The sequence below is a fragment of the Dendrobates tinctorius genome, unplaced genomic scaffold (genome assembly GCF_039654945.1).
Source record: "Dendrobates tinctorius isolate UK_male_01 unplaced genomic scaffold, ASM3965494v1 ptg000016l, whole genome shotgun sequence".
Taxonomy (NCBI): domain Eukaryota; kingdom Metazoa; phylum Chordata; class Amphibia; order Anura; family Dendrobatidae; genus Dendrobates; species Dendrobates tinctorius.
This window is the reverse complement of record NW_027361684.1, coordinates 9,864,422-9,887,446: the sequence shown is the minus strand read 5'-3', so window position 1 is coordinate 9,887,446 and position 23,025 is coordinate 9,864,422. Positions and strand designations below refer to the sequence as shown.

General features: G+C 40.4%; 1 protein-coding gene across 1 annotated transcript in view; it reads left to right on the top strand.

Moving 5' to 3' along the window:
- Positions 1-23,025, top strand: part of SLC6A4 (solute carrier family 6 member 4) — a 168,805-nt gene that overhangs the window by 93,273 nt on the left and 52,507 nt on the right. The window contains exons 4-7 of the mRNA XM_073565430.1: positions 15,968-16,102; positions 17,088-17,307; positions 20,138-20,276; positions 20,873-21,007. Of these exons, the coding sequence (XP_073421531.1) occupies positions 15,968-16,102; positions 17,088-17,307; positions 20,138-20,276; positions 20,873-21,007 (629 nt within the window). The remainder of the gene's footprint in view (positions 1-15,967; positions 16,103-17,087; positions 17,308-20,137; positions 20,277-20,872; positions 21,008-23,025) is intronic.

Genomic DNA, 23,025 nt, shown 5'->3' with positions numbered 1-23,025 from the left:
CATGAAGAGGACACGAGGGATCAGCTGCAGCTTGGACTTCTTCTTTAACTTCGATTTGTCTGAAGGTGGAGATAGTGACACGGGCGCTGATTGAGCGCCGGCGTCACGTGTCACAACACTGCACGAGAGACCTGGGTAGACCAACTGTCGACACCACAGGAATGGCGCCGGCACAGGAGGTTAGTATAAGCTTTATTATTTTATGGAGCCAAACATTTTGATCAAGAAGGGGTTGTCCTAGTAGTGGACAACCCCTTTAACAGGAAAATTTTGCATGTACTTTTATTTGATCATACATTTAATTTGTTGATCCATGGTCCAATGTGAATGTATGTATATATTAAAAATTGTTCAATAAAAACAGATTAAACAAAAATTGTAAAATTCTGCTTACTTAGGCATTCATTTAATGTTTGTCCTTCACATAGCAGTCCCCTAGAAAATGGAAGCTATATTAGTTGATTTGCACAGTTCTACTTTTTGATTGCGCTCTCTCTTCTGTCTCTCATTCGGAATTATATAGTATTGTTCTTTAAGCAACCGTATACAGGTGTTGTTTGGAAAACACACGGCACTTTCCAAATTACACTATCTGTTAAAGGAAATCTGTCAGCTTGCTTTTGCTATGTAATCTGATGACAGCATGAGGTAGGGGTTAAAACACTGAACTCAAAGATGTGTCAAATGTCCGGCTGTGTGATGTTTACTTAGACTGAAGCCTAACTCCACCCCCTTCTGTGAGAAGCAGCTCACTGTCTATAGAGAGAGCCTGGTGTGGGCGGGGTTAGCTTTCTCAGCTATGCTGCATTGCTAAATCTAAAAACTCTTATTGTATCATTACTGCTGCACCCAGTAATCTACGTGAAACATCAATGAATTCAGCTTCTCTTTGTCTACATCTTGCTGCTCTCAGATGAGGTAGAAAAAAATCTGCTGACAGGTTCCCTATAACACCTTAACGACCATTGATTTCAGGCAATTTTGTGTTCAAAAAGTCAAATTGTGCTCCCTCCCTTCTGAGCCCTGCCATGCACCCAAACAGTGGCTTTTCCCCACATATGGGGTATCGGCGTACTCAGGAGAAATTGCACAACAAATTTTATGGTCCATTTTCTCCTGATACCCTTGTGAAAATAAAAAAAAATTGGTTCCAAAGTAATTTTTTTGTGAAAAATGTTCATTTTTTCTTCCACATTGCTTTAGTTCTCATGAAGCACCTGAAGGGTTAATAAACTTCTTGAATGTGTTTTTGCGCACCTTGAGGGATGCAGTTTTTAGAATGGTGTCACTTTTGGGTATTTTCTGTTATATTGACACCCAAACTTACTACAAATGTGAGGTGGGCCCTAAAAAATATGGTTTTGTAAATTTTGTTGGAAAAATGAGAAATCGCTGGTTAATTTTAACCCTTATAACGTCTTAACAAAAAAAATTATGTTTCCAAAATTGTGCTGATGTAAAGTAGACATGAGGGAAATGTTATTTATTGACTATTTTGTGTTACACCACTTTCTGATTTAAGGGTACAAAAATTTAAAGTTTGAAAATTATAAAATTTGTAAAATTTTTGCCAAATTTCCATTTTTTTCATAAAAAAATGCAAGTTATATCAAAGAAATTTTTACCACTAATATGAAGTACAATATGGCAGAAAAAAAGAATCTAAGAATCAATGGGATACATGGAAGCGTTCCAGAGCTATAACCTCATAAACTGACAGTGGTCAGAATTGTAAAAATTGGCTTGGTCATTAAGTAGCAAATTGGCTCTGTCACTAAGGGGTTAAAATAGTCCAGATGTATAAAGCAGTGAATGATTGGAGGATGGCTGCCATTTTCCAACAAGGCTGAGACATATGCAAGGAAGTGGTGGAGTCATGGAATCATGGGAAGAGAGCTGGGATGCCCCTTTAGGGTCCCTGAAGGTCTGAAAATGATGTTGGCAAAGTATATAGTTTCTGACTAACCACTTGCTTCCATGGTAGAAAAAGAACTGTGCCATCTGTAGCAAATTTATTTTCATGCATGACAATTTACCATCTCCTGCTGCAAATAATAGCTCTGCTATGAGCATAAAAGGAGAAAAACTCATGGTGTCATCACCATTTTCCCCTGAACTCGACACTATTGAGAATCTTTGGAGTATCCTCAAGCAAAATATCTATGAGGCTGGGGGACAGTTTGCATCAACACATCATCTGATAGGCTTTTCTGACATCCTGCAAAGAAATGCAAGCAAAAACTATCCAAAAACTCAGAAGTGCAATGGATGCAAGAATTGTGAAGAAGATATTAAAGAAGGGGTTCAGATGTTGTTGATTTAAAAAGCTTTTAATGTCAGTAGATGTGACATATTAATGCTGCAAATTCAAAAAATTACCATTTTCAATTCCTTACAACCAATAAAATGTTTGGAAACCCTGTTATGCATAATAATTTGGAACAGTGCATTTTGAGTTTTTTGGCTTTTTGTTTTGTTGTTGTTTAAAAATACTATTATCATTGGGAGGTTTTGTCCAATAACATTTTATTTATCCTCTAATGGTTACTGATTTCAACATTAAACGGACTAATTTGCTTTGAACATTTAGGAAATTTCAAGAAAAGCATTTGCATAATAATTTGGAACGCTGCGTATATACACACCAAACCTCCTTTTTAGATCTGTCACTTCACTTGCCAGGTCCTGCTTCAATTTTGCTGATCCAAGGACAGTTGTGGATGGGTCAAAAATCATGAGGGAGAAACTGAACAGACAGGATGGAAACAGTCTGCCCACTATTGTGTGGACCCCTCACTCTCTCTCAACTTCTAATCTGACACTAGTAGAAATTAGACAGAGACGTGCTGGGACTGTGGAGGATGTGCGGCACTATACCCTGTAAGCAGGGCCACCATCAGGGCACTACTGCCCTTACTGCTGTATGGGACCCTGTGAGCAGAACCTTCTGCTCACCGATTCCCCCAAGGTATGATAGAATATCGTGCGCCTGCATGCTACATCTCTGCGCAGGGAGCCTTCCTGGTGCTGCAGTGCTATCAAAACTGAACGGCATACAGCTCCAAGGGAGTCCCTTTGCCTCTTCTGTGACGCGTGGGTAACGGTGTGTATGTGATGGCGTTATTGCGTACACGCCGGCATGTATGCACACAACTAGCCAGAAGTGGAGCGAGTTGTTCCTTCAGAAGATTGTTAGAGATAAGTATGGAAAGCTTTTTTTCTTTTTTTTTATAAGATTGGTTAAGTGACCTTGTGAGGGATGATGATGAATTGAGGGTGTGGGTCAGGGGACAGCAAATGATGTATTGAGGTGGGAGAGCACAAATAATGATGAATTGCGGGTCAGCAAATGGTGAATTGAGGTTGGGGGAGTGAGGATATAAAATGATGATGCATAGAGGGTGGGGTGGGAAAAAGAAAGGTCATGACATAATGAATTGGTGCAGAGGGGAGAATGTAAATATAATCGGGGGAGCAGGAGGCACAATGTGGGGGGCATTGAGGATGACGGAGTGTGACAAATATTGAATTGGGGAAAAAGTACAGGTTCTAATTAATTGATATATTTATTGGGTGGGGAAAGTGGCTATTTATAGTTAGTGGGGAGCACAATGGTGGATTACAATTTATATTTGGAATGGTAGGTTTCATAATAACTAATTATATATTAATGGTGGTTACATGTCTATATTCAGCTTTGTAGTGTAAAAGTTGGGGAATGTGCTCTAGATAACTGTGTTATTTTCAGCAGAGACGAGTCCAGGATGGAAGAATTGATGGGGGTCTGTGCCGGATGAATAAGAAGAGCAAAGATTAAGGACTTCAACTAGAGACATCACCGATGAGTAAGTGACTTATCTGTAAGTGTCTTATCTGTACACTGACACTATACACTGCATACTATATACAGAGCTCCTGGTATTAATGTCACCAGTGTTCACTGTATTGCCTCTACACTGACACTATATACAGAACTACACAATATACTATGTACAGAGCTCCTTGTTCCTTGTATGTGGTATTATTCAGTCACTGTGTGGTAATATGTGGTCTGATCATGGTGTCGCAGTATTTGTCTCTCGTATTTGATATTATCCAGTCACTTTGTGGGGGTAATATGTGGTCTGGTCATGGTGTGGCAGCATTTCTACTTTGTACATGGTATTATTCAGTCACTATGTGGTGGTAATATGTGATCTGGGTCATGGTATGACGGTATTTGTTCCTTGCATGTATTATTCGGTAACTACAAGTTTGATTAGTTTACCTTCAGTTCCCTTATCTAAATCATTTATAAATCATTTATAAAAATGTTGAACAACACTGGGGCCAGGACAGAGCCTTGTGGTACCCCACTTGAAGCACTTTTCCAATTAGATGTGCAACCATTTATCACCACTCTTTGAGTACGATCACTGAGCCAGTTATGAATCCACCTAACAATTGCCTTGTCAATCCCATACTTGGTCATTTTTTCAATAAGGATAGTTTGAGATAATTTATCAAATGCTTTGCTGAAGTCGATATATACTATATCTACCGCATTTCCTTCATCCACCAAGTCAGTGATTGCATCAGAGAAGGAAATTAGATTAGTCTGGCATGACTTGTTTGCGATAAACCCATGCTGGCTCTGGTTAATTACTGTATTCTTATCCAAGTACTTACATACATGTTGTTTAATAATTTGTTCAAATATCTTTCCTATTATAGAGGTAAGGCTCACTGGCCTGTACAGTAATTTCCTGCCTCCATTTTTCTTTCCATTCTTGAAGATCGGGACACTTACCCATCTCCAATCTTCTGAGACCTCCTGTTTTCCAGGATTTTTCAAAGATTCTGACTAGTAGTTCTGCAATTTCCTCTGCTAACTCTATCAGTATCCTAGGATGTAATTCAGCTGGACCAGGATATTTAAATTCATTTAAACTAGCTACCATCTCTCTGTTTATGGATGAAGTGGATTCTTTTATTCCTTTGATGGCACCGTGAAGATCAGTTGATGTTACATTTGCTTTCTTAGCGAAAACAGATGCAAAATAGGAATTTAAAAGTTCAGCCTTCTCAACATAATTTTTGACCACTTCAGCCTTTTCATCCTGTAAAAATCCTATAGCATCTTTGACTTTTCTTTTGCTTTTGACATACCCCAAAAATCCTTTATGGTGGTGGCTTAAAAAAAATATTTTGGCCAAAACAAAAGCTGATAGCTATGTATGTGATGTAGTGTTCGAATGGAACTGTTTGATGTGTGATTGGTGAGGACGTGGTGCAGAAGTGAAGTTTTTCCAGGAGTGGGCGGTGTGACTGTGGAAGCTTTGAGGGGTGGAGGTGTGAACTGGGGTGGAACCTGGGCAAAGTATTAAGGGGGCCTGAAAATGTTGCAAGTATGGGGCCCTGAAATTCCTGGTGGCAGCCTTGACTGTAAGCAATGCTGTACATCTGTCCATGTTATAGAGGGGCTGGGCCCCCTTTTGTGTATGGTGGACCTGGGCAATTGCCCAGATTCATCCTTTAATACTAGCTCTGTCTGTGACTGAAAACTGGAGACTGAAGTTCATTTTCCTCCAAGTTCATTTGAATGATGCAGCCAAATGCTATAAATCTCCCTATTAACCCCATATCTGTAGGTTAAGGTAGCTTTCTTGGCTCTGCTTCACGATACATCTAAGAACTCTTGATTGTGTCAGAACTGCTGCACCCAGTATCCAAGTGATACATCATTAGAATCAGGATCTCTTTTCCTATGTTATGCTCAGATGAGGTAGCAAAAACCTTGTGAAAGATGCCCTTTTATCTCAACTACATTAATTATCCTTGTATTGCAAAACCACTGTGTACATTATTTCTGTGACCTTATCCCCGTTATTTGGACAGCACGGTGGCTCAGTGATTAACACTGTTGCTTTACAGTGCTGGGATCTTCCTGAGTTCAAATCCAACATTTGCAAGGGGTTTTGTACGCTCTCCCCATGTTTGTGTGGGTTTCCTCCGGAATCAAGATTGTGAGCCCCAATGGCGACAGTGATGTTGATGATGGTGTCTGTAAAGCTCTGTGGAAGTATTAGTGCTGTATAAGTGAATAAAAAAATAAAATGTGACATTACTGTGCACATTATCCTTGTACAATGACATAACTGTTTATTTCCATACTATGACATAACTGTGTGCAATAACTTTTTCTCTTGACTGCAGGAAGTATGATGTCAATTTGTCATTTCTGTTTTGTAATTTTGTATTCTGATCTCTGCACTGTAAAATTACTATCTATTATGATCCCTGCACTGCCACATCACTATCTGTATCATCCCATGCAGAGCTATCACTGTTTATTATCTGTTTTGTGACATCCGGCGTATTTATTACCTCTTCACTGTCATTCAATGTCAATGTGTTGTACGGTCGTTGTTTTCATCACTGTTTTGCTAATCTTGTTCTGTGACTTTACTTTCTGATTTACTCCTTTATAGTACTATGCTGTGACCATATTCACCATGTGCATCATTCTTGCACGGTATGACCAAGAGTGGGTTCCATCTAGTTCTCTGTAGTTCTCCTGAACCAGTCCTTACAATTACAAATGGACCCCAGAATTATGGCAAAGTTATATGTCTACTAGTGATTTGCGAGTATACTTGTTGCTCGGGTTTTCCCAAGCTTGCTCGGGTATCCTCTGTGTATTTTGGCATGCTCGGAGATGTAGTTTATGTCAATACATCTGCATGATTTATGGCTGCTGGACAGCCTGAAAACATGAGGGGATTGCCTGTTTGTTAGGAAATCCCCACATGTATTCAGGCTGTGTAGAATCCGCAAATCATGCAGCTGCGTCGACAAAAACTAAATCTCCGAGCACACCAAGATACTCGGAGGACACCCAAGCAAGCTCGGGAAAACCAGAGCAACGAGTATACTCGCAAATCACTAATGTCTACCCAATTTCTCACTGGCTGCAATAATATCCATGTTCCTTTTAGAAAATGGATACAACTGGGTATGCATTAAGCTAAGCAATGGTGGGCAAAGAAAAACCCTGCTAGATTCCCCTGCTTGGCTATTTGGCACCTTTGTGTAAAGCAGGTGGTACAATGACGTAATTCCACTTTTAACATTGATCCGAAAGAGCTAGAGATGTCTTGCATCTTTTAATGCCATTGGCTTTTTATTTTCAGGATCGCTATTAATGTTCATGAATATTTTCATTCTGGCACTTAATGTGGGATATTTATATTACAGAGACACTCTGTGGGGAATTCATTTTTCTTGGTCAATTATTTAGGCACCTATCTTTCTGAAGCATTATACGGGACCACTATTGTATTCAGGGGGCTGTGTATTCAACATTTTTCTACACAGTGGTGACCGTGAGCTGCTTCGGCACAGTGCATGACACTATTATATAGGGACACTGTGCACTTCAAAGGATGGCACAATGTTTGTCAGTATTATACAGTATTTAGGAGGGACTTTGTGGTACTATTTTTGAGTGTGTGCTGCTATTTTTCTTCAGGGATAGTTTGTGCAACTATGTTCCGTGAGCACAGCATGCTCCATTAGTATTTTTAGGGAGAACAGTGTGTTACACTATTAATTTTAGATGGCGCAGTATATGGCATGGTTATATTCAGGGGCACTGTGATTTTGCTCTATAAAAAGAGTTTATTTTATCGTAAGGCCAGGAATGTGAAAAGGCGAGGAGCTAAAGGCATCTGGGTGGCAAATTCTGCAGAAACAGGTTGTGTCTGGGAGAAGTCATCATGGTGCTTTGGGTCAGATGGAAAGGAAAGAGAGCTACTCCAATTAGACAAGACATCACTGGAGTCACAGAACATATTTGCTTATTCTGCATCAGATAAATACAGGATGCGATGATGTGTAACTTACTACTTCCAGTATTTCCTTATCATTCTAGATATACTAGGAACTGTCGTTTCAGACTTTACAAACTTTTAAAGCAGGAGCAAACCAGACTTTGTAATGTACCGTGGGTACGGAAAGTATTCAGACCCCTTTAAATTTTTCACTCTTTGCTTCATTGCAGCCATTTAATAAATTCAAAAAAAGTTCTTTGTTTTCTCATTAATGTACACTTTGCACCCCATCTTGACTTAAAAAAAAAACAAAAATGTAGAAATTTTTGCAAATTTATTAAAAAAGAAAAACTGAAATATCACATGGTCATAAGTATTCAGACCCTTTGCTCAGACACTCATATTTAAGTCACATGCTATCCATTTCCTTGTGATCCTCCTTGAGATGGCGCTAACCCTTCACAGGAGTCCAGCTGTGTTTAATTAAACTGATAGGACTTGATTTGTAAAGGCACGCACCTGTCTATATAAGACCTCACAGCTTACAGTGCATGTCAGACGAAATGAGAATCATGAGGTCAAAGGAACAGGCCAAGGAGCCCAGAGGCAGAATTGTGGCAAGGCACACATCTGGCCAAGGTTACAAAAGAATTTCTGCAGTACTCAAGGTTCCTAAAAGCACAGGGGCCTCCATAATCCTTAAATGGAAGAAGTTTGGGACCACCAGAAGTCTTCCTAGACCTGGCCGTCCAGCCAAACTGAGCAATCGTGGGAGAAGAGCCTTGGTGAGAGAGGTAAAGAAGAACCCCAAGATCACCGTGGCTGAGCTCCACAGATGCAGTAGGGAAAGGGGAGAAAGTTCCACAAAGTCAACTATCACTGCAGCCCTCCACCAGTCGGGCCTTTATCTCAGAGTAGCCCGACGGAAGCCTCTCCTCAGTGGGAGACATATGAAAGCCCGCATAGAGTTTGCTAAAAAACACATGAAGGACTCTCAGACTATGAGAAATAAGGTTCTCTGGTCTGATGAGACGAAGATAGAACTTTTTGGTGATAATTCTAAAGCGGCATGTGTGGAGAAAACCAGTCACTGCTCATCACCTGCCCAATACAATCCCAACAGTGAAACATGGTGGTGGCAGCATCATGCTATGAGGGTGTTTTTCAGCTGCAGGGACAGGACGACTGGTTGCAATTGAAGGAAACATGAATGCGGCCAAGTACAGAGATATCCTGGATGAAAACCTCTTCCAGAGTGCTCTGGGCCTCAGACTTGGCCGAAGGTTCAACTTTCAACATGACAATGACCCTAAGCACACAGCTAAAATAACAAAGGAGTGGCTTCAGAACAACTCTGTGACCATTCTTGACTGGCCCAGCCAGAGCCCTGACCTAAACCCAATTGAGCATCTCTGGAGACACCTGAAAATGGCTGTCCGCCAAGTTCACCATCCAACCTGACGGAACTGGAGAGGATCTGCAAGGAAGAATGGCAGAGGATCCCCAAATCCAAGTGTGAAAACCTTGTTGCATCATTGCCAAGAAGACTCATAGATGTACTAGCTCAAAAGGGTGCTTCTACTCAAAACTGAGCATAGGGTCTGAATACTTATGACTATGTGATACTTCAGTTTTTCTTTTTTAATACATTTGCAAAAATTTCTACATTTCTGTTTTTTTTTTCAGTCAAGATGGGGTGCAGAGTGTACATTAATGAGAAAAAATGAACTTTTTTGAATTTACCAAATGGCTGCAATGAAACAAAGAGTGAAAAATTTAAAGGGGTTTGAATAGTTTCTGTACCCACGGAGTCTCCTGTTTCTGGTGTAATGTGGGCAGGGGCATCAGCCGTGACCGAAGGACGCATCCTCAGCGCATCACCACGCTACAGAAAAATGGAGGGTCCTGGCTGAGTGTGTGTGCTGCTGTTACCTTGGCGATACACGTTGGTAGACTGCATGCTGTTGCTTGACATGGCGCCAGATCCAGATGGTATAGAGATGAATACGGGATTTTGTCCAAAAATCAACTTTTTTTTACATTAGAACTTGATCAGATAGCAGGCAAATCACTTTAAGAATTCTTCATAATGCAGAGGCAGGAACTTTATGGTTTCACGTGGTGGTAAATTACTTCTGCTATATGTTACATCAGTCCTGGAAACTACTATGGGATCCTCCATCTTCTCCTGTGAGGACTGCATGGGTTGAGGAGAGTTGCTATGGCCCCTCATAGCTATTTTCAACGCCCAGTTGATTTGTGAGGAACTCAATGGCTGAGGTATGTCAATACGACTCCTCACCACTGCTTTCCAAGTGCGGTCGATGACGACCACGCGCTCCTTGCTGTGCCACTGCATCTTCAAGAGAACTTGTGTCCTAGCCTGGCCATCTTCTCCTTCTATTATCCTCTAGGCCTAACTACACTCAAACTATTATCTATATTAAATAAGAACCTAAAGACCCGCTTGCATGAGATGAGGAATCCTTCCTTCCACGGAGTCCTTTTAGGCCCCCTTGCCTGAGATCAGGAATCCCGCTGCCACTCTTTAATCCTTGTTTCCGTCAGAACATACTATCAGATGGTATCCCTGCACTGGACACAGAGACAGGGGGGACAATAAATATTTTATACTGTGATGCAGTAACCTTTGTTGCAGCTAGAGGGCACTGTCTATGTGCTTCGGGATGCGCTTGGAGGCATAATTACGATGGTGAATTAGGGACTGGCATTATTGTAAATAGCCGGTATGTGTCGCAGAGGTTCTCTGCGCTGTAATCCCAAAATTATATGGTTATGCTGGAACTTATAGTTCCACAAGTATTTGTTGTGTACTACTTATAAGGGGGGCTTAAAGGGTTAGTCAGAGAGCTGGGCGAGAATTGACTAACCTCACATGCACCGCCCATCCATGGGGGGTGGTTACAACCATATAATGTGACTGAGGTCTGGTCACATGGAGAGAGTGTGTGTACCTGAATGTTTCAGGGTGCCATGTCTTGGAAGGTCTGTGTTGGAAGATCCTGGTTGTAGGATTGGATTCCTGGAGCACGTGGTGAGACATTGGACCTGGTGTCCTGGGTGTTGGACGAATGTCCTGAATAGCACCCGGACAGGCCACGTGTGCTTGCGGAGTCTGTGAAGGCACTGCGATTGGGGGAGCTACCTTCCGTCTGAGAATCTGGACTGTCGGTAGTGCAATGGACACAAGGACGGAGATCCCATTTTGGCCGCTTCCCCAGGAACCAGGACTGACAGGCGGTCAGTCTGTGGAGCAGGAGCTCCTGAGAGGTAACCCCGGGCATTGGGAAAGAACTGTTTGCACTGGCATAGGTCAGTTATTGAACTGTGTGGTCACCCAGTGACTGGAGAAAGTCAGGCATGACTAGTGAATGCTTGTTAAAGCTTATGTGATAAAGTAATGGACTATGTGTAAGCCGGTGCTGTGCAACCTGGCTTACGGCCCGGTTTATGGCGCTTAAATAAACCGTATCGACTGTTTTGTGTGAAAAACCCGTGCATTACTACGTTAATCTGCTGCCAAGCGAGTGTTCCCCAACACACAGTAGGCGTTACGCCAGAAGACACTGGTGATTTTGCAAGTTTTCTCACATATAAAGAATGGAAAGGTCTGTAGTTTTCATCGTAGGTACACTTCAATTGTGAGAGACAGAATCTAAAAATAATAACCAGAAAATCACATTGTATGATTTTTTAAATAATTAAATTGCATTTTATTGCATGAAATAAGTATTTGATCATCTACCAACCAGCAAGAATTCTGGCTTTCACAGACCTGTTAGATTTTCTTTAAGAAGCCCTCCTACTCTGCATTCATTGCCTGTATTAATTGCACCTGTTTGAACTTGTTACCTGTATAAAAGACACCTGTCTACACACTCAATCAATCATACTCCAACCTCTCCACCATGGCTAAGACCAAAGAGCTGTCTAAGGACACCAGGAACAAAATTGTAGACCTGTACAAGGCTGGGATGGGCTATAGGACAATAAGCAAGCAACTTGGTGAGATGGTAACAACTGTTGCCAGTCATCTTTGGTTTGGGGCTCCATTCAACATCTCGCCCCTTGGGGTAAGGATGATTCTGAGAAAGGTCAGGAATCAGCCTAGAACTACACGGGAGGACCTGATGACCTGAAGAGAGCTGAAAATACAGTTTCAAATATTACCGTTAGTAACACACTACGCCATCATAGATTAAAATCCTGCAGGGCATGCATGGTCGCCCTGCTCATTCCAGCACATGTCCAGGCCTGTTTAAAGTTCACCAATGACCATCTAGATGATCCAGGGGAGGCATGGGAGAAGATCATATGGTCAGATGAGACCAAAATAGAACTTTTTGTTATCAATTCCACTCGCTGTGTTTGGAGGAAGAAGAAGGATTAGTACAATAAGAACACCGTCCCAACCGTGAAGCATGGTGGTAGAAACATCATACTGTGGGGTGCTTTTCTGCAAAGATGACAGGATGACTGCATCATATTGAAGGGAGGATGGATGGGGTCATGTATCGCAAGATTTTGTCCAACAACCTCCTTCTCTCAGTAAGAGCATTGAAGATGGTTAGTGTCTGGGTCTTCCAGCATGACAGTGTCCTGAAACACACAGTCAGGGCAACTAAGGAACGACTTCTTAAGAAGCATTTCAAAGTCTTGGAGTGGCCAACCAGTCTCCAGCCTGAACCTAATATAAAATCTTTGGAGTGAGCTGAAATTCAATGTTTCCCAGCAACAGCCCCGAAACCTGAAAGATCTGTAGAAGATCTGTATGGAGGAATCGGCCAAAATCTCTGCAGCAGTGTGTGAAACTTGGTCACGGACTACAGGAAACTTCTGACCTCTGTAGTTGTATCAAATACATATTTCATGCAATAAAATGCTAATTAATTATGTAAAAATCATACAATGTGATTTTCTGGATTTTTTTTAAGATTCTGTCTCTCACAGTTGAAGTGTACCTACGATAAAATTACAGACCTCTCCATTCTTTGTAGATGGGAAAACTTGCAAAATTAGCAGTGTATCAATACTTATTTTCCCCATTTACATGCCGGTCCGCAAGCAACAGTAACGTAGTAGGTCTGTACTTCTCAAGTATTCGTCCCTATCTGCCCAATAACAGGAAACTACATTCCCATGTGCCCAAGTAACTTCTCCCATCCTGGGCTGGTTCCAACACTTAACCCTGTCAGCAGCTGACCCACTGTAGCAGCACAATAACCAGATAAAACCACATTTAAAACAGCACAATGCATTATATAACCATAAAAGCTTCAAGAGGATGTGGCCAGATTCTCCACTCCTTCACACTAATACTGTATATAATTAAGTTGTTCTGTAGCTTTAACTATTTTACACTAGGGCTACATGGTTATTTTAGCTGTGACCCAATGTGTGGCCAAAAATCGCTGTATACTCCTGCTAGTTACCAGCGTAATGCAAGTGAATGGGTTAACATTGCAACCTTAAGAGTATCTCCACTACAACAAGCAAAGTCTCAATTCCAACCGTTGGATTTTTTTGCAACCTGCTTCTTTCAGTTGTGGTACCTTCGGAGTCGCAATTCATGCATTATGCTGTAAAAGTACTGCAACCGAAGCAAGAAAGTTGCATAAAATTCAAGTGGTTTGAACTTCTGTGGTTTACTGGTTGCAAATGCAGTACCCCTGGGGTTGCTACGTTACCCCATTCACCTGCAAGGTTCGAGTGCCAGATGCCATCTAGAACAGAGTGGTAACCAGGTAAATATAGACTGTTGGGTTGTGCTGTGGCTGGAGATGGGATTGCCTGCTCATCATTGTATTTGTTCATCTATTTTTACCAACAGCTGACTTGTATAAATAATAAGGGGCGGATTATCATGGCATGATAGTGAGTAAGCTGAGGAAATGCAGAACTTTATTTCATAGAAAGCAGATTATGTTGAGGATAACCTTATGTCACTTGAAAATACATCTAACACAGCTGTCAGGTCTGGTTACCCTTGTTTTTGATTTTAAGGACCTTGTGCTTTAGTGTGTGACTGATCTTTGCTGTGTTTTGTAACATTTCCCTTGTGTTTCCATGCCTGCGTTTAAATGCAATTAAAGGATTTTCCTCTAAATTACTTTCATGACATCAATCAGATACTGACGGGCCAGCAAGACTCTGACGATCTCAAGAAATATTGGATTATTAGGTTTCCAGCTCTTTATTTTTCACTAGTTTGGAATAATATTTTGGATCCTCCACTTTGGGCTTTATTATAATATACTTAAAAAAATAAATGACGCCATTACATCTGAAAAAAGACTCTGATATTGTACACATACTCCTAGCAGCTGACTCCTCCTGACTGCAAATAAGCCTACGTTTTTAGAGGTGTGTGAACCTGACGAGTTTTACAGGGGGAGGACACTTCAGGACAAAGTGGTGTCTTTTGTCCTGAAGTGTGTTTTTGTTTTTGTTTTTTTTTGCATATTTTGAGACAACTTTGGCTGTCAGTGTGTATATATATATATATCTTGCATTATTATTTGAATTACAGTTACTTAGCGAAAGAAAACAAAATATTGTTAATCTTTAACAAACTCAAACTACCTACTATTGGGACCAGGGCACACCTTCACAAACAGTGGCGTAACTTGAAGTTTGTGGGCCTCAATACAAAACCTCCAACAGGGCCTCTAACTATCATGGGTGTGTAATAGTGTTGGTCTTTTAATATAGGACAAAGGGACAGTTTGAGCCCCCTAATTTTCAGAGACCATGTGTGTCTGCAACTCCTGCACCCATTATAGTTGTGCCCCGGTTCACTCTCATACTGAAGCCGAACACAACTTTTTCCAAAGATACAATCTGTCAGCCCAGATTTCCCAATGTGGCCATTCTTTCTTGTAGTCTCAAGCCATGGGAAGATTGTATGTAGTATGTCCACAAGTCACTGACAGTCACTGGTCGTGGCAGAGCTCATCACTCTCAGTCAAAGCTTTACTCACTGCCTCAGGTCACAGCTCCTCTGCTGTCTCAGACCACAGCATCACCTTACATAGGCCACAGCATCCATTACTGTCTCAGGCTCTCTGATAGGTCTGTGTGCCTAATTACTCCAGGTCACATTAATTTGTGTTTATCCCAAGTCTATATTTTGGTCGGGGCATTCCTCCATTTATCTGAGGTTGCCCACAGATACCCATTACGGAGTGGCGTATGACCACCCGCTGTTCAAGAACTGCATGAACTCTCCAAGCCTGGTTGGTTCAAGCCGTCCAGAGCAGGTCTCGTGGTCTCTCCCTGCTGTCACTTTGCACTTTGCACTTTGTTACACATTTTATCTGACTACCGTCAGTAGCGTCTGCCTGAGCTGATGACAACTGATGTCAAAATGGTGTCAGATGAATCAAAAAACACAACATACTGCATTTTCTAATCCGACTGTTTGAATGTGCCAATAATTGTGAAATTCTATCAGTTTCTCTCTGCCACACCAGATGGAAAGATGTTAGATGGGTCAAATTAATTGACATGTGTCGCACCACATATATAATGATGAATTTGCTGACCATACTCTACCACATTGCTTGGCTGCCCCTTTGGGAATGAATGGAGTGCAGGCCGAGCATGTGCACTGCCATTGGAATAGGGATAAAAGTTACCAGTTTTCCTGATCGCCACAGGTCCCAGCAGTTGGACCCCCCCCCAACGCTTGTGAATAAATTATAACCTGTAAATTATCAACTGTATAAGCAAAAACTTGTTTTAACCAGACAAACCCTTCAAGGCATTTGGATGTTATAGAGAGGGCTACCCCTCTGGAGACCACTTGTTACAGAACAGAAATCAACTTTTTTTTAAAAGGGGCAGTCTTACTGAGATTAGACTTTTTTTAAATGGGATCTGTCACCAGAATTTACAATACAAACTGCATACATTACTGTATTACAGAGACCCCTTGGACCTGATAAGGCCGGTGCACTTACATTGAAAAGCTATGTCATAGTGGCCGTATAATAATTTCATAAAGTTTTCCCGACTTACATCACTTTAGACGAAATGTGGTGACAGATTGTCTTCAAATACTCATTCTTTTTGAACAATATAGTAAGCATAGTATTGTCTGTGATTTTAATGCACCTTAACCTCTGTAATTTTAGGAGCATTTCTGATCCCATATGTGATCATGGCTGTGTTTGGTGGAATTCCTCTCTTCTACATGGAGTTGGCCTTGGGTCAATATCATAGAAATGGCTGCATTTCTGTATGGAGGAAAATATGTCCACTATTTAAAGGTAAGATGGCAATTTTGGTAACTAGAGTCAAACCAACCCAACAGTCTTTCTGTTACTCCCAGAAAGAGCTCACTCTTCACTCCTTCTATGATGCAACTATTTTTTTCCCTTTGCTTTCGTTTTTTTCCTTCTCAAATTCCAAGATCAATATTTGTTATTTCTCCATTGAAATAGCTTATTTATGCAGGGTGAGTTGTTGGTTTGAATGTTCCCATTTGATTTTACCATGTATTATACTAAAAAAAATGGGGAAAAAAACAAATCTCCAAATGAAGTGAAATTGGGGGCAAAAAAGAAACTGCAACTCCAGCAGTGTTTTTTTTTTTTTTTAGTTTTGTTTTTTTACGATATACACTTCCCAGTACAATAGACCTGTTATGTTTGTCTAGGGGTCATTGATTTGATGATGCCCAATTTATATTGTTTATTTTTATGTTTTAGTACTTAAGAAAAAATGTTTGTTTGTTTTTTTTGCTTACCATATGGGATAAAAGTGCCTAGTCATGGATAAAAACTCACTGTTCTGCTGATCGGTGAGGATCTCAGTGATCAGACACCCACCGACATCCATCAGATAGGTGATAGCTAGAGATGAGCAACTTTGGTCGGATCGGGTTTCGTGAAACCCGAATGAAACAAAATTTGAGTCGGATGAAACTGGTCTGACTAGGGCAAAAAAAAAAGTCGGCGTTTCGTCCAAAACCCGACCCCAAAGCAAGTCAATGGGGAATAAAAGTCGGCATTGAGTGGATGAATGTCATCCGCTCATTGCCGACTTTTATTTCCCATTGATTTGCATTGGGGTGGGGTTTCGGACGAAACTCCGACTTTTTTTGCCCTAGTCGGACCAGTTTCAGCTGACTCAAATTTTGTTTCATTCGGGTTTCACGAAACCCGATCCGACCAAAGTCGCTCAACTCTAGTGATAACCTGTTTACACTGAACAACCCATTTGACTCTTCTGCTCTCTTTGTTCACTCTCCAGGAATTGGCTATGCTATTTGTATAATAGCACTTTATATAGCATCTTACTATAACACCATTATGGCCTGGGCTCTCTACTACCTCATATTCTCATTCCGGTCTGAGTTGCCTTGGACCAGCTGCCGCAACGAGTGGAACACAGAAAACTGCACCAACTATTTTCAGAATAGTAGTGTGATCTGGATCAACAGCTCTATATCACCGGCAGAGGAGTTTTACACGTAAGTGCATGTAAGTGTGGTGAAGTCTAAGGGACTATGAGAGAACTTGGAATGATCAAAAAAGTTGCAAATGTGTCACAGAGATATGTTTCAGGAAATTAGTGGCAGGGTTGGGAGTCAGTATGAGAAATACACCAACCTCTAATGCTTTCCATTGCTCATGTCAGTAAACTGTGAGAATAAATCAAGCAATCTTAGCATTTCTTTATTAGGAATTGATATAATGCAGTCCAATAATATAACTGACTGCAATGTAACAGATGTTTACCATTAAAAATATGAGCTGACCTTTTCTTTACGTGATTAGATAATACAAATAAAAATGTTAAAGATTTGAAACCGTATATAATGGTATGTTTATGTTTCTTGAAGACCTGTTAAAAGAGAAATGTCTCATTGTGTTTTGCATATGAAAAGTTCTTCAGTGTCCATGAAAAGTATGAAAATAGTTTTGAATCCATTACATTTGGGGCGTAAGTACATGCTCAGATACTGATGGGCTTTTCACATTAGTGCAGACATATATGAGTGAATTGTCATTTATAAATGTTTTGAATACTTTTAACAGGTGCATAGTTGGAGGGGCTGCCAGACCTTTCAATAGTAAAGTTTGAATAAAGTGGTCTTAGGAAAAAGCACATCCTGCCAATATACCCTTAAGCAGCTAGAGACCCTCTACAAAACCAACACTTTAGTGCATTGAATGGACAGCAAATAAATTGAATAGTCATGTTCTTGGTAATGCATCCTAGGTGCCTTTGTCGCTTATTAGGCCTTGTAATGTAATGACAGCAGGCCAAAAATACTGGGAGCAAAATTGAAGACCGGCTGCCGGGGAGAATTAGACTGGATGTCGGACCAGGGCAGCGCTAATCAAATTGCTCATCTCTACTGCCTTGTAATGCTTCAATACCCCTAGATATGGGGGTAAAAAAGGTGATGATAGAAGATTAGCAGATCACCACACTGGCTTCATTTCGTAAAAAGATTCACTCCGTGAGACTCTTCCTTCAGTATTAATGGGAATACGTACGGCACTGTTTCGGCCACAGATTTATTTTGCATGGTGGAGAATAACAGGACGTCTTAGTACAGGCTGCTAGCACAGAGGCAGAGCAATGCGATGAATGGACCACTGAACTACAAATCCATATATATGTCAGCATACAAGGTTTGATATATGCTTTGTGGGGGAGAGGAACCAAATAGAATTTTTACCTGATGAAAGAAAACCTAGCTTCTTGTATTTTCTTTTTAATATTGTGATATATATATATATATATATATATATATATATATATATATTACTTTGCAAAAGATTTAGCAAAAACTAAATCAAATCAGTATTAGGTGGGATCACAGTTTGCCTGACACTCTTGAACACAGTTGTTGAAAGAACTTGGCAAAGAGGTTGTTTCAGATATCTTGGAGAACTAACCATAGATCTTCTGTGGATGTGGGGTTGGGCATATTCTTCTTCCCCTCCATAAAATTCCACACAAACTGAATGTCTAGATCAGGGCTCTTTGGAGTCCATATCATCACTTTCAGGACTCCTTGTCATTTTTACACTAAAGATGATTCTTATTGACCTTGCTTGTAGGTTTGGGGTTGTTGCAGAATAAATTTGGAGCCAATCAAACAACTTTCTAATGGTATTGCATGATACATAAGTATTTGCCTCTAGTGTTCTGAATAGTGGACAACAAGAAAGGGGCAGCATTTAGGACTGTAGACTCAGTGGTCGGCCAAGGAAGGCTAGTGCAGCTGATGAGACACATCATGTTTACTTCCCTTCAAAATCAGAAGATGTTTAACACTGCCATCAGCTCACGTCGGGTAGCAACCAGTGGGACCAGGCTACACTCATCTACTGTTAAGAAAAGTCTGGCTAGAAGTGGTCTTTAAAGTTGTTGTCAGGGCCAAATTGATAAGTTGTCAGTCACTCTATGTAACTGCTTACTTATCAATCATTCCCAGCACATGCACTGTGGGGATTCGCCTGGTTTCTGAGCGGGGACTGTAGGGTATGTATGCATCATACATACTCCAGCCTCACTTTAATAGAAGAACATGGAGTCCTGGAAGTGAGCCATATCATCATTTCCAGGACTCCATGTTCTTCTTTAAACTGAATATTGTTCTTTATGACATTGGATTTATTTTGTGGGTTTTTGTTCTACAGCAGAATAAATTTTATGGCATTACATGATAGATAAGTTTCTGTCTCACAGAGCCCTGATCTGAACATCATTGTTGCTGTCTCGGATTACATACAGAGAAAGATGGATTTACACAAGCCTACAGCCACAGAAGATCTGTGGTTAGTTCTGTAAGATATTTGTAACAGCTTCCCTGCCAAGTTTCTTCAAAAGCTGAGGACAAGTGTACCTATAAGAATGTTATGCTTTGACAATGTCTTGAAGGCAATGGGTGGCTACACCAAATATTGATTTTAATTTAGATTTATTTTTGTTCATTCACTTTTGCATTTTTTTAGTTGATAATAAACTATCAAGACTTCTATTTTTGAAGGCATTCTTGTTTTGCATTTCCACGGTATTGTACGTGATTAATATTGCATATGTTGTCCAGTCTCAACGCTACAAATGAAATATGTGAAATGCCTAAAAAAAAATATATTGATGTGCAATTAGTGCAGATCCTAAGCAACCATGACCTCCACTGATTACATGTTGATAGCATAATTTAGCGATATTCCATGAATAATTAGCATAGAACCAATTCAAACGCTAATTTGGAGTTAGCATATTTCACAGCTATGCATCATTAATAATGATTAGATTTCTGGTCCGTCTTCTGCTTCCAGTCGACTTGTGCTGCAGATACACAAATCAAAAGGTCTACAGGAACTCGGAGGGATTAGCTGGCAGCTTTGTCTCTGTCTACTCCTTATCTTCACTATTGTCTACTTCAGCATATGGAAAGGGGTCAAAACTTCTGGAAAGGTTAGTATGCAGCTACAGACTTGTCTACTTTCCTCTTACTTGAGATCAACATACTGGGACCTCCATTAGTTAATCTAATTAGAAAGTGCCTACAAGATGTCCTCTTCCTGGAGGACCAGTCATGTTCATCGTTACGCAGAGAACCCCTGATATTAATGGGAAATGTGTAATGGCCTATTTTCCCTGTGGAGGCGCTGTAGGGAATTTGACATTTTGTGATCAAGTTTTCTTACAGCTGATTGTGAATGCTGCTTTTACATAAACCAATTTTGCCCATACCATCGATCAACGATATAACAATTTTACAGTGGCCAATGCAAATGTAAAGAATGAACAATGGATAATGTCATTGTTTAGTACTGATTCATCTTGTAAGTAGATATTTATATAACATGATGTGCTGTAAAAAGATATATTATTTTTTCTTCCATGTAAAAGATGTTTGCTTGGCTGTCATTCTACACTGACCAGTAATTTGGCAAAATAATAGCCTGTGCCAAAGGACTTTACTTGTCCCTGAGTATCAATTCTGTGCTACTTGCTGGACTAAATGATTTATCTATAAGATAATTTTAGTTTCTGTGTCTTCTTTACAGGTGGTGTGGGTTACTGCAACATTTCCATACATTGTGCTTACATTGCTATTAATACGAGGGGCAACACTCCCTGGTGCTTGGAGAGGAGTTTTATTCTACCTGAAACCTGACTGGGAGAAGTTGCTGACCACAGAGGTAAAGCGGATAATTAAAAATACACAAATCTATATAAATAATACATATGTAGATCATCACATTCCAAAATTGGTTGATATTCGTTGACTGCTTTGATCTAGACGTGGCAAACTAAACCGGCCATAGGTGCAAAGTGACCACTCTTGCCTTCGTAGGAAATCAAGACTAGCTACCTGGGAACAAAATTAGTCCACTTTCAGCCGGCCTTAGCGAGGTGCAATATATGCCCCTGTGCATGCTGCATCAGCTCTTATTGAACAATAATTTTGCAGTCTATGTTCATGGGATCGATGTATAACAGTATTATTTGGGCAACTGAAAGAATTCTTTTGCTAGCATATGACCCAGCAGGCTTGTTTGTAGGCATATAATGCTGTTTACGTTGACTTTACATGGATGGGACAATTTACCAGGCAATTATTTCTGTTCTGGTTAGGGACATCAACTTGTCATCATCATCAAATGATAGGTTGTCATTTAAAGTTAAATTATTGTTATAATCCTCGTCAGATGGTCAAGAAAGATCTTTGTTTGTCTAAAAAGGAGAATTTCTAGAGCATCTTTTTAGGTTCCCTTAATGAAGGAATTGTTTCATGACTCTAGTAGTGATACAATGCAACCTGACAATAATTGAATAGATTTCATGTTGCCATTTTTTACGTTATTAGGAAATTAAACTATTTTCCTACCAAATGAAGTTATAGCATTTAATTATTATTTATTATTAATAAAAATAAAATTATTTGTCCAAAGATTTACTTGTGTCCGGAGCTATTTGCAATGAGACATAGTTCATTGACTCAAGCTGTGCATATATGCTGTATTTTTTTTCCAGGTAATCTTCCTAAAACTGACTTATTTGTATATTTCTATAGGGTAATTATGGGGTTGGAAAATAACTATACTAATGTGATGTTTGTGTTCACAACAGTTCAATATAAAGACAGGTGATTAAGTTTCTGGCCCAAAGTGTCTGTTTGATGAGGTTCTCCCAATCCTATAATCGGATCCACTTGTAAAAAGACATCATACACCGTAAGCAAGCACATCAAGCACCAAAGGGGGCAAATAAAGTGGAGGGACCCCAAAATATAATTGAATTTGCAGTCGTGCTAATAATTTGTTATTGAATTCAGACAGTTCTTGACGCTCATGGGTATAACTTTAAGTTGGAATTTACAGGAACTGAATGGACAACCATCAAGTCGCTATGGCTCGAGATTGAGCCAAGGGCCATAAAAAAAAGGAGAATATTCCTAATATTGTCATGCACTTCATTGGTGAAATTTGAATGTTGGGCAATACAAGCAGATAGCAAAATTGTTGCTATGTGTGATGTATTTTGCATGTATTGTGGACAGAGTTGGTGGAATCGATTTGCAGAACCTGATCCTCTGACCTTATAAGTAATCTGTGGCTGATGAACGAGAACCCTGAGCACTGGCTCCTACTTGACTGCTTCTGCAATTCATCTTTTGATTAGGCTGCTTGGAGCGACGTCCCATGTGCATAACGCAACAACAATAATCTCTCGTCAGATCGCATAATCAAAAAGAAACGGCAGATGGAGGATGTCAGGGTTGCCAACTTTACTGTTTATTTTTTTTCTGCACAGTTTATCAAAAAATGATGGACAGAAAACATTTTTTAAGAACACATTGGAAAACCATAAAAAAATCATTATGATTATAAGTGATACATGTTTTCAGCCCACAATTCTGTTATGAAGACTTTTTAGCTGCATTCACTGGCAACTATAAAATGAAGATAATTATGGGGGGTGTGTCTGGATGCCGGCATGCGTGGTTGTGCTGCTACAGGGCTCCCGCCGGGTACAACCTATTCAAAAGCATCTTGTGACTCACTTCACCCCTGGATGTTTCCTAGAAGAAACAGGAATCAGGTGCTATCTGAGGCGGTGTCTGCTGGGCCCACAACGGCCCTGGACGCCTTTCTCCTCCGAGATCAGGGTGCCATGGGAATCCGGGCGCCATCTTGCCTTGTGGAGGGGACGGCTC